At 35.4% G+C, this 12,046-nt stretch overlaps 1 protein-coding gene across 1 annotated transcript in view; it reads left to right on the top strand.

The window, feature by feature from the left end:
- Window positions 1–11,572, top strand: part of LOC142355421 (uncharacterized) — a 12,818-nt gene extending 1,246 nt beyond the window's left edge. Inside the window, exon 2 of the mRNA XM_075407611.1 lies at window positions 11,316–11,572. Within this exon, the coding sequence (XP_075263726.1) occupies window positions 11,316–11,572 (257 nt within the window). The remainder of the gene's footprint in view (window positions 1–11,315) is intronic.
- The last annotated feature ends 474 nt before the right edge of the window (window positions 11,573–12,046 follow it).

The raw sequence follows: 12,046 nt of genomic DNA, 5'->3' as shown, positions 1-12,046 counted from the left end.
TATCAAAACAAAGAGAATTTTGTACACAAAATTTTTTTGTGTTTAAGCATCATAAAAAAACTCGGGACTTAAATCGACGAACGTTCTTGTAAAGAGCCCTATTTGTTCCGACCCCTCTTGAGGGGGGAGGAACTATATACTCAAATGGATTTTTTTTTCAGTCAATTTTGGCCGATCGATATATTCATCGTAGAGAGTTGAGATTGGTATCTATAGAAAGCTTGTGCAGCGTAGAATATGGAAATAAAAAGATTTTTTTGATTTTCGTTTTTTACAGGGAGATATCGAGGTTTAAATTTTCGACAAAATAGAATGAATTCCGTTGATTTCAGTCACCTTTTTACGGAAATTTTTGAAAAAAAATTCGCCAATTTTAATATAATTTAATAAATTTTTGCACGAAATTGTTGTTGATGTTGAAAGACAAAATATATTTGTCGGCAATTTTCATTGAAGCTTTTTTGTCACAAATTCCGGCTAAATATTTTAAAAAATTCAGATTTTTTCATCAATAACAGCACGAAATAAATTTCTTTAGTTCACTCTGAATAAATTTGCAGGAAGTGCACACCCAAACATCACTAACACAATCCTTGAGGACTGCAAAAAGGGCCAATTCTACTTCAACTCCCGTTGAGAGTCCTCTGTAATTAAAACTTTGCTGTTTTTGCTAACTTTATTCGTTGATTATCAAAAACGCAGCATTTGTTTTTGGTTTTTTAACTAACAAAATAGCTATATCAATGACATTCGAAAAATAAATATTCCTAATGGACAATCCAGCATTTAGCAGAACTATTTTTGTTCCAATCCTGTCCCGTTACAATCCAAAAATAATTCGGACTGTCATCAGTCGGTTTTTTAAATAAAAAATTCGATATTTTTATATAAGTTAAATAACAGAACATTTCAAATCAAAGCTCACTAGTGATAGGTCCTATTAGCTTCCTAATTTCCTCCAAATTAATTAATTTGGTTGATTGCTTGAAAGCTTTTGGTCGTTTTGACTTTTTAAAATATTTGATTTTTAAATAAAAAATGGCTTGTTGAACTTTGCCTCCATTTTTCTCTTAATTTGGTCAACTTGTAGCTCAGTGTCAGCAATCAAAGAATGCTTCTTCTTTCTGCAGAATTCAACATTAGTCTTTATTGCGGTTTAACGCCTTAAGTAATGGTGTTCTGGTTTTGATACTATTAGATTTCACAATTTTTTTTTATTTTTAGGGTATTTGCACTTTTTTCATGTTTTCTAATTTTGTCAAATTATCACGTTATTGGCAGTTCACATATCAGATTTTTCGCGTTCAAAAAACGCACAAATGATAAAATTTTAATCATTAAAGATATAGATTATAGTTTTTTACCGCTTCGACAATACTTTCTCGGAGAATTTAATTGAATTTTTTAATTTTGTCTTTAACTGTCGTTTTTACTTTGTCTTTTAGTCGTATTTAATTTCATGTACAATGACCCGATCTGATTGGCTTTTCTTGGAACACTAGATGGGCCGATGTTCTAATATTAGAAGATAGATGATGGCTTTCATGACTTTGAAAACAATTGTTTTCCAAAAAAAAAAATCACTTCAACTTCGCAATTTTGTTCCTTTTATTGTCTGTTTGTTACCTGGCTTCAATAATTAAAGGTTAAAGATGACATTATTTTTGTCAAGGAAGGTGTCTAATGGGATTGGTGTCACAAACCTAATGTTTTTTAAGAATTCGTTATGACTTTACTGGCTTCGACACGGGTTTTTCACAAAAAAAACTAAACTAATTTTTGATTTTTGTCATATTTGACGTTCTTTTTGTAGGCGTAAGACATATTCTGGGTAATTGCAGTACTCAAGGGCTTCCTCTGGAAGAATAGATGAACACATTAAATTTTTTCATTTTTTCTAATTAATGGTTTTCATGTCTTTGGAAATAAAATTTTTTCGATAAAAACAAGTATTACATAATTTTGCTTTTTTCTTTTTTGTCTAATTGGTACCTAGTTTCATTAATAAGAGGTCAGAGAATACATTTCCAAAGAAAGTGTCAAATGGGATTGGTGTCACAAAATCTATTGTTTTTAAGGAATTCGTTATGGCTTTACTGGCTTCCACACGGGTTTTTCACAAAAAAAATGTAAATGAATTTTGGGTTTTTGTCATACTTGACTTTCTTTTTTAGATGTAAGACATATTCTGGATATTTGCAGGTCTTAAGGGCTTCCTTTGGAAGAATGGACGAACCTATTCAAATTTTTCATTTTGTAATTAATGGCTTTCATGTGTAATATGCTTTTCATGTTTAATTATTGGCTTTCGAAACAAAAAAACAATTATTACATAATTTTGCATTTTTTTCTTTTTTGTCTATTTGTTACTTAGTTTCCTTAATAGGTGGTCACATACTACAGTATCGAAGTTCGACGAAGGTGCAATCGAGCATATTTTTGGGGCCAAGGTATGGCTTTACGGCTTCCAAAGCTTTTTCTGTCAATATTTAATTGATTTTTTGTTTGTTGTCTATTTGTCGTTCTTTTTGTAACTGCATAAAAAATTGAATACCGACAGTTCTTAATTCCGTTCTATAGAAGCATTGGTAATTGTAAACATATGGGATATTTTAGCTGAATCCTATGTGGCTTTCATCACTTTGAAATTAATTGTTTTTATAAGAAAAATTCAGCGAATTTTCTATTTTAAAAGTTTCTGTTCTTTTTTTTCTAATTGTTACCAAGCCTTATTATGAACTGGTGAAAAACCATTGTTTGCTGGTGAATTGCAAGTTATTTTGTTTATTTTCAGTTTTATCTGACGCTATTTTGACTTTGTTATTAAGTTTTGTTTTTTAAAACGGACATAAATTTTTTGATATAATTAATGTTTGTTGTTGTTGTTTGATTTTTCCGTTCGTCTTCGCTCGCTTTCTTAATATCGGCATATCTCGTCAATATAATGCATCATTTTTTTACTCCACTGAGTTATCTGCTTTGGAGGCTATCTTTTCGTTCATACACCAGTTTTTTTTTTGAAAAATACTTGAATTTTTGTGTTTTTCTATCTGTTACTCATTGGGTAGACAATTATGCCAAAATTGTGGATGAGCGGGGGTCGGAACTTTATGTGCGATTGCACATTAACGAGCCTCCTTGTTTTATGAAAACTTCTTTTTTTTGATTACCTGAACGACACTAATTATTTGCATGATTTTTTCCTCGTGCAGCCATTTTTATGTCACGCGCTCGCTTTGTATCTTCGCTTTTAATTGTATTGTTTGCACAGTTTTTTTTGAATTGATTTGTTTTCTTTTAGTTCGTATTAATGATCAGAAGGTTCTGAGGTCTGTTTTCAACGTTTTGCAGTTTGTGAAATTTTTTCGACAAATTTTATGACCGATTTGCCAAAAACACAGTGTATAAGGACAGCAGAGTAAATTGCAAGCAACCTCAGCTAAAAAACCGATTTTTAATCACACATATACAAGTTCTATCAGCACTGAAAGCCCTATTGATACTGTCATACTGCAATGGATACTCTTCATATATCCATATCCGTATTTAGTTCATTTATTTGTTGTATGTTCCATTTGAAGGGCAAATGCCATTTCAGTTCAGTTATTGTCAACTTCCTCCCAATTTTAGCAGTATGTTCTGTTCATCCTGTCTGTGCAGGAAATTAGCTTGTTCATGATATAAACAAAACTTAGAGTTGCTTCCGTTAATCATGATTAAAGCTTGAACAAACTTTCTTTCTTAAAATTGTAACTTTCATATTTCATTCTCCAACTTGCAACGCTAAAATTCAGTCTAATTCAATTCTTGCAAAACGCTATTCATTTAACCTCAGTACTGTGAAAGTAGCCATTCACACCGCGATTGACTAGTCTAGATATTTGATAATAAACTTAATCAAATAGATTGCCATTTGCGACGCGATCTCCCGTCTCAGTAAATAAAGTGTCATTCGCAACTCAATTGGATTTACTCACTGTGTACGAGGATAACATGGCGCAGTCAGCAGCGGAATCCAAGAAAACACCACTTCACATAGAAGCATTTTGGGAGAAACTGACGGCAACACCCCCTCTGACATGGGACAAATGGACCCAGCAATGGAAACTAGCTCTACTTGCTAAGGAAGGAATACAGTTAGACACCCTGTTAGACAATCCTCCAGCAACTGTGACTTACCCACCTGAACCTGTCTATGAAGAACCGGTAGAAAACCACACACAAGCGTCGGAAAGAGATCGCAAAGTTCGAAATCAGCAATTGAAAGTGAATTGGCAAAACCGTTGTAAAAAAGTTGAAGAAATTGGGATTCTGTGTGGAGACAAACCGTGGGGAATTTGTGAACAGAAAGCAATATCGTTGCTCTATTTGAGCATTGGAACAGAGGGACGACGAATTTTCAAGAGTAAATACCCCCATTTTCAAATAGAGAAACAACCCTTCAAAGATTTGTGGCAGGCAATGGAGGACTCATTCACAAAAGTTCGTAATATAACTTACGATCGCTTCGTTTTCTACTCTTGTAAGCAGCAAAAAGGAGAGTCAGTTGAAAGTTTCTATGGCCGTCTCATAGAATTGGCAGAGAATTGCACTCTGGGTAGTGAAGAGACTACATTGATCTGTGATGCATTCATATTGAATACGCTTGATCACGAGACACAGAAGGGATTGTTAAAAGAAACAGTAGAACCACCAAAAGCATTGGAAATCGCTATACAAATGGAGATGGGAGCGCGAAATGAACAGAAAATAAACCAAAACTTGATGTCAAGTACTACATCTATGAATTTCATTAATAGTAACCAAGTCCGCAATCGCAACACGAATGCACCTCTGGCTGAACGAGACTTCACACGCTACCCAACTGTTCCTCAAAATTAACAATATAAAAGCATTTGTATGAACTGTGGTCATCGCTGGAGCCACAGCCATAAGCAGATTTGCCCCGCGAATGGCAAGAAATGCAACAACTGTGGTATTATGGGTCATTTCGCTAGAAAATGCCGCAAGCCGAAAAAGTCGCAGAATCCCATACAGAAAACTCAAAAAACGAATGTCAACCAAATTGATGAATCGCGGGAAAAAGTGATGATGAAGAATCAGTCAATTATATAACAAGCTATCAACAATTGTACGAGCAGGTGTATGATTCAAACTATGACAGTGATTCAGATGACTATGTGGCAGCGATCTCCTCTGATTCGGTGCACCAATTGGAACCTTTAAACGTTGAAATACAACTGGGGGAAATAAAAACCTCTGCAATGATTGATTCTGGAAGTGCAGTCAGTATCATAACAAGAAGTCTAGCAAACAAAATCACCCGAACGACAAAATCAGCCAAATGGATAAATGCAACAGAAAAAAGGAACTTGAAGACTTTTTCAAACGAACCTATCAAAATCCTTGGGCATTTGGAAACCACAGTAATGTACAATCAGTGGAAAAACACATCAGCAATATTGACTGTGGTAGACGATGGGCACAAAAACATAATTGGCAGGGATCTGTTCGCAACCTTGGGGCCTGCAGTTGTTCAACAACAACCAGAAACTGGTAAATGTGTTTATAACATCAATAATTCTGTATGTAAAATTAAAGAGACAATCGCGACGCAATTTTCACATCTAGTATCAAAAATTGGCTTATCCAAAACACATGTTGCGAAATCAAAATTTCATCAAAAGTTTACAGCAAAGCATCAAAAAGGTCGACGTGTTCCGATTAATCTCCAACCTAGAGTGTCAGAAGAATTAGAAAGATTACAAACTGAAGGTCATATTGAAAAACTATCCAGTTGCTCTGACGAACATTTTATCTCTCCGATCGTAATCACAGTGAAAAAAGGCCAATCGATAAAATTAGCATTAGATTCAAAAGTATTAAATAAAGCAATACACAAAAATAAATATCAAATGCCTAACATCGAAATGTTAATTGACACCATATCACAACACCTTACAGATACACAAAACGGTCAACAAGCATATTTCACCACATTAGATTTAAAGTATGCATATAGCCAACTAAAATTGCATCAAGACACAGCAAAAGACTGTAATTTTAGTATCATATGTGGCGAATCTACTGGTAATTATAGATACAAAACTGGTTTTTATGGCCTTACAGATATGCCGGCAGAATTCCAAAAAGCTATGGATTACACACTCATAGGCTTGCAAAACACATATTGTTTTTTGGACGATATCATAATCGTTAGTACCGGCAATGAAGCAGACCATTTAGCATATGTTTTCAAATGTCTTAAAAAACTAGATGACGATAACTTACGAATTAATCTTCAAAAATGTCACTTCGCGAAAACAGAAATAGAATGGCTAGGCTACAATTTCACACAGACTGGAATATCACCTTTAGAAAGTAAAACTGCAGCAATCCTAACAATACCACCACCAACGACACTAAAACGCCTTAGATCATTTCTAGGTTCAGTACATTACATCGGCAAATTCATACCACATCTCGCACAACTATGTCACCCTCTTAGACCATTGTTGAAGAAATCTGTAAAATTCCTTTGGACAGATGAACACACAAAACACTTTTACTTGATTAATGAAAAAATCGCAAATAGTACAGAAAACAGTCATTATAATCCAAAATTGGACGTTCGTGTCAAATGTGATGCTTCCCGTTCCGGATTGGGAGCAGCATTAGAACAAAATACACCAGATGGTTGGAAGCCGATTTCTCAATTCAACGGAGGAACGCTACATTGTGAATGAATTGGAACTATTGGGGATAGTTTGGTCAATTGACTATTTTAAATACTATTTGTATGGAAAAAATTTCACGGTAGTAACGGATCACAGAGCTTTATTATCCATACTTAAAAAACTTCGTTCAAACAAATCATATAATAGCCGATTGTCTAGTTGGATAGACAGACTTCTTCCATACAATTTCACAATCGAACATATGCCAGGTGCAAAAATGGGTCTAGTCGATTACATTTCAAGGAACCCATTTGCGAGAGCTAAAAAGATATCGACCTACGATGAACACTTTGTTGTAGCAACAATCTCAAAAATTTGTGATTCCATGAAATCACTAATTTGAAATAAACAGAAAGCAACTAAAAAATTTAGCAGTATTTAAAGTCAATTTCGCCTTCACACAAATTAAAACAACCATTTGCACCGCGATTACCTACATTACTAAATGATAATTCACCTAATTTTAAAAAAGCATTTGCATTACATTTAACCCCTTCACCAATGAAAACACCATTCGCGCTGCAATTAACACTTCCTAAATCTAAGATTATTTCACAATTTAAACATCCGTTTGCGTCGCAAATGCCACTCAAAGTTACCAAATTACAATTTGCACTAAATAATCGTAAAGTCAGTAATTCACCTTCCATTAAAAAATTCGCTACAAAAGAGGTGCAAAAGTCAGACAGTAAAGAATGTGAACAATCTGAACAATTATCCCCATTACAACCCATTAATGGTATAAAATCAGATAATCCACCTAATAACACTAAAATAAGCGCGAAAGCACAAACTCCTAAGTATAAATACCACTTGCAAAAAATCACTCGCTTTTTGCACAAATTCAACCTACAAAACACTCCATCGTGAATAAACAAACTAATTCTTGCGTATCAGATAATTCAATAAGCAGCATAAGTACAATGTCAAAGGCCAAAGCAACCCGTTCTAAGTCAACCCCTACAAAGGCAAGAGTGACGTTTTTGGACACGACTCCCTCTACGCCTGGAACAAACACGACATCACACACAGAAACCCCAACTGGCAGTGCAACAGAGGAGGCAGACGACATAATCTTTACTGAGACCCTCAATAAAGTACTTAGCAAAAAGTTCTTGGTAATACTAACGGGAAAGGACGCAATACTCAAAGAAGTGAGGAACTGCGTGATGAGAGATGATCCGGATCGATTACAAGAGATAAGTCCTTATCTCTTCTCTTATTGGAGGGCCTTAAGCGTCAAACATGGGTGCGTCTGCTCGGACGAACGAACTGCCATACCTAAATCAATTAAGGACGCGGAGTTGGATCACATCCACTCTACCCACCCAGGAAGTTTTGCCATGCTCTCACTCGCCCAAAATATCTGGTGGCCTTACATCCACAGAGACATACTGGCAAAAGCCAGTGAGTGCAAAGCTTGCACGGATATTGGTAAGAAACTTAAAACAAGGATTCCGCACCGCAAATGGACACCTCTACCTAAATGTAGTGAACCAAATGACGAAATACAGATAGATTTTGGTGGACCAATTTTAAATGAGAAAGGCAGAGAACAATACTTTATTACAAGTATAGATAGATATTCCAAATACCCAACAACAGAAATAGTAAATAATGCATCAGGCCAAAATGTAATCAAATTCTAAAAAAATTATATATATCATCACGGAGTACCTAGAACTATTAGATTAGATCAAGCTAGATGTTTTACAGGAAAAAAGTTTGAAGCATTCTGCACAGAAAATAATACTACACCTATATATGCACCAGCAAATGATCATAGAGCAATTGGACTTGTAGAACGTATTATTCAAACAATTAAACGACAATTATCTTGCATGAAATCACAATTAAATAAAAAATTTAATTTAGAAAATTCACTTAAAGCAATAATACAACGATTAAGATTATCAAAACAAAAAACAATAAATACCACACCATTTGAGGCACACTTTGGTAGGAAATGCAACACACCCATATCAAACACCACAACTAAACCTAATAGTCAAAATCTCAATTATAATGCTATACCTAATTATTATTTGGACGAAGATACAATTCCGGGTCGCTCTTACTTGGCAGTGGGCAGATACAGCCCTATGCTCGCACACCGAGATCGAACGTGTCATGTGTGCCGCGAGTGCTCTTGCAAGAGCGGAACAAGGGAAACGAAAAGATGGAGAAGAACGTTTTCTCGATTCAGAAGGCGTTAGTCGACCAATCCCCTGCTCGGAACGCAGTGTGCAAGTAAAGTTGGCTCGCAAATTGCACGAACGTCAACGACAGAAGAAAAATCTAGATGGCTTATGTGAGGTGCTAGCATCAGCAAGCACTGTGTGCAAAGTCAGCCCCACAACAAGCGTGATTAAAGAGCCTCACAAGCAAGAAGTGCGGGTCAGAAATTCCGATATTGCTAAATTCGGAACTCGGGCAGAAAGAGATACAGATATTACACAATACTTCGAGAGAAGACCAAAAAAGATCAATGAGCAGACCATCGAGCACAAAATCTACAAACACAAGCGTGATCTTATTCGAAAAAACACAGGCGACAAAAAGATAAAACGCAATCGCAGACAATCGGATGATGTGAGTGTAGTTTCCTCGAGCAGGTCATGCATCTCTTCAGCTAGCAATATAGCCAGATCGTTAAAAATGAGAATGCCAAAGAGAAATCCAAAACATGACGAGGCATTCCTCAATCGACCCGATTTAACACAGATCCTTCGATTTAGTCCAATCGCACCACAATTGACTACGTTCAACACAGCAGGACCATCTGCGACGCAAATGCCCTCATCAGTACAGCCAATACCGACACCCATTTTGCAAAAAACAAAGAAGCGACAGATTACAATTAGCGACACATCAGATTCTGATACTTCTTCAGTTCGAAAAAGCAAGCGAACTTTAAAGAAGAAGACACCGAAATCGCAAACCATTATTGAAAAAGTCAGAAATACAGAAGGCTATTCCGACAATGCAAATCAGGGTATTGGAGACGCAGGAAATTCAAACGAATGGGTTGAAGATACTCACAGTCAGCCAAGGGAGATGACAGTTCTCCAGGCTGAAAACGCAGGAAATAGTGATAGTGAATGAATTTGAATAAAACAAAAACTCCACAAAACTTTTATATTTTATCTATTATGTAATATTTTATTACTTAGTAACCGGTGAATATTTATTAATTTTCTGATTTTAATTAGTAAGTTTATTTTCTCTCAAAGAGGGGGAAATGTCATACGGCAATGGATACTCTTCATATATCCATATCCGTATTTAGTTCATTTATTTGTTGTAAGTTCCATTTGAAGGCAAATGCCATTTCAGTTCAGTTATTGTCAACTTCCTCCCATTTTTAGCAGTATTGTCTGTTCATCTTGTCTGTGCAGGAAATTAACTTGTTCTTGATATAAACAAATCTTAGAGTTGCTTCCGTTAATCATGATTAAAGCTTGAACAAACTTTCTCTCTTAAAATTGTAACTTTCATATTTCATTCTCTAACTTGCAACGCTAAAATTCAGTCTAATTCAATTCTTGCAAAACGCTACTCATTTAACCTCAGTACTGTGAACGTAGCCATTCGCACCGCGATTGACTAGTCTAGATATTTGATAATAAACTTAATCAAATAGATTGCCATTTGCGACGCGATCTCCCGTCTCAGTAAATAAAGTGTCATTCGCCACTCAATTGGATATACTCACTGTGTACGAGTATAACAGATACTTTGGTTACTTTTGCCTTCCTATGAGAAGACTAGTAAATGAAATGTACAAAAACGATTTCAAAGGTTTTGCTTTAAAACCTCGTTACCTAAGCTGCAACTGAAATTAGCTGACTTATTTTAATGCATGAAATAGTTTTCACTGTTGTTCTGGCTTTCTTGTAAAACTTAATACGATTAACGTGTGTATATTCAAAGAGACTGATTTTTAAAAAATGTTTTCTCAACTTCGATTCTAAGTTACAAATCAACTTAGATCTACAATACCACCCTGATTTTATATTAACGTTTCAAAATCGTAAAATCCAAGGGACCGGTTGACCAATAAAATAGTCTATGGGAAAAGATAGGGTGTGTGTTATACTTATGTCTCAGGGCAAATTCTCCCTTCGCAAATTGGTAACTTCTCTGCGTTGAGATATGGTTTCAACGGTTCTCACCTTAATTTTCAATAAGTACATGCAAACATAGCTTCGTTAATATTACTTAAACCAACTTCTCGTGAATACTTTGTGGGATTTTTTTGTCGGCAAATTTTATTAAAAGCTCTGATTGACTATAAATATTTGGAGAGTCTACCTCACTTATTAAAATTATCTGATATTTGATCCCTCGACTCATCCGACTAGGATGGAATATTGTAATCAGTAACTGATAAACATAAACCTCTTAATAGACTATACATTTTGCAATGCTTAGACTTTCCTCTGATCAGGCTATACGTATCACTATCAGTGTGAACACACTCATTCATTCGTTTGAAAAAACAAAAATAGAAACAAAAATTCGGTTCAAGAGTGATTATTTTTCAGGAATTTTAAAGATACATGTTTGCTGTTAAAGGAATAGAACTCTATGTGATATCGACGGGGGCATGTAAAACAATGCTCTATGTGACTCTGCTTGCAATGGTCTCGCCTGATTGGATGTCTCTTTTGGTTACTGTTGACCGTCTCTTAGCCTCCGGAAACTCCACTTCCATCTGGTACAAAGTCAACTGCACTCGAAAGGCCTCAAAATTGTTTCCATACTTTTCTGGACATAACGTTATATTCATTGTCGTTGTTATTTCCCCGAAAAATAGCAAAAATGGTGAATAGGAAAAATTCAAGGAAAATGTTGATACGGTTTTTTAAAATTTAGTGAAATTTCCACTTAATAGTTTTATTGCTTATTATAGCCAGTTTAGGCCAAGAGACTTCCTGTAATCTTCTGCGGATTCAGCGTCTTGCTCAAAACAATGAAGGGATTAGTTTTTATGATTAATAAAATGTTTCAATTTATGATGATTCAAATAAAAGCTATAGGTGCTTAAAAAAATTGTCCAAAAAAGTGTTAATTGTTAGTACAAGTTAGTACAAAATACGTTGGTTTTTTCTCGGTTTTGAGAAAAGTCATCCAGGTTGAGGTCCAACAGACGGAACCAAGTATGTCCCAACTAAAGATGAACGCGTGAGGGGGGGGGGGAAGGGGCATTATGCGTTCAATACATGATCTGACATGAAATCTGGTGAACGCACGAATACTGGACATCGACACTTTCCTTCTGGGTAGGTCTGGACATTCCGATTTCC

This window comes from Convolutriloba macropyga, chromosome 2, assembly GCF_964194025.1.
Source record: "Convolutriloba macropyga chromosome 2, txConMacr16.3, whole genome shotgun sequence".
Lineage (NCBI taxonomy): Eukaryota > Metazoa > Xenacoelomorpha > Acoela > Convolutidae > Convolutriloba > Convolutriloba macropyga.
This window is presented reverse-complemented; position numbering and strand designations above follow the sequence as displayed.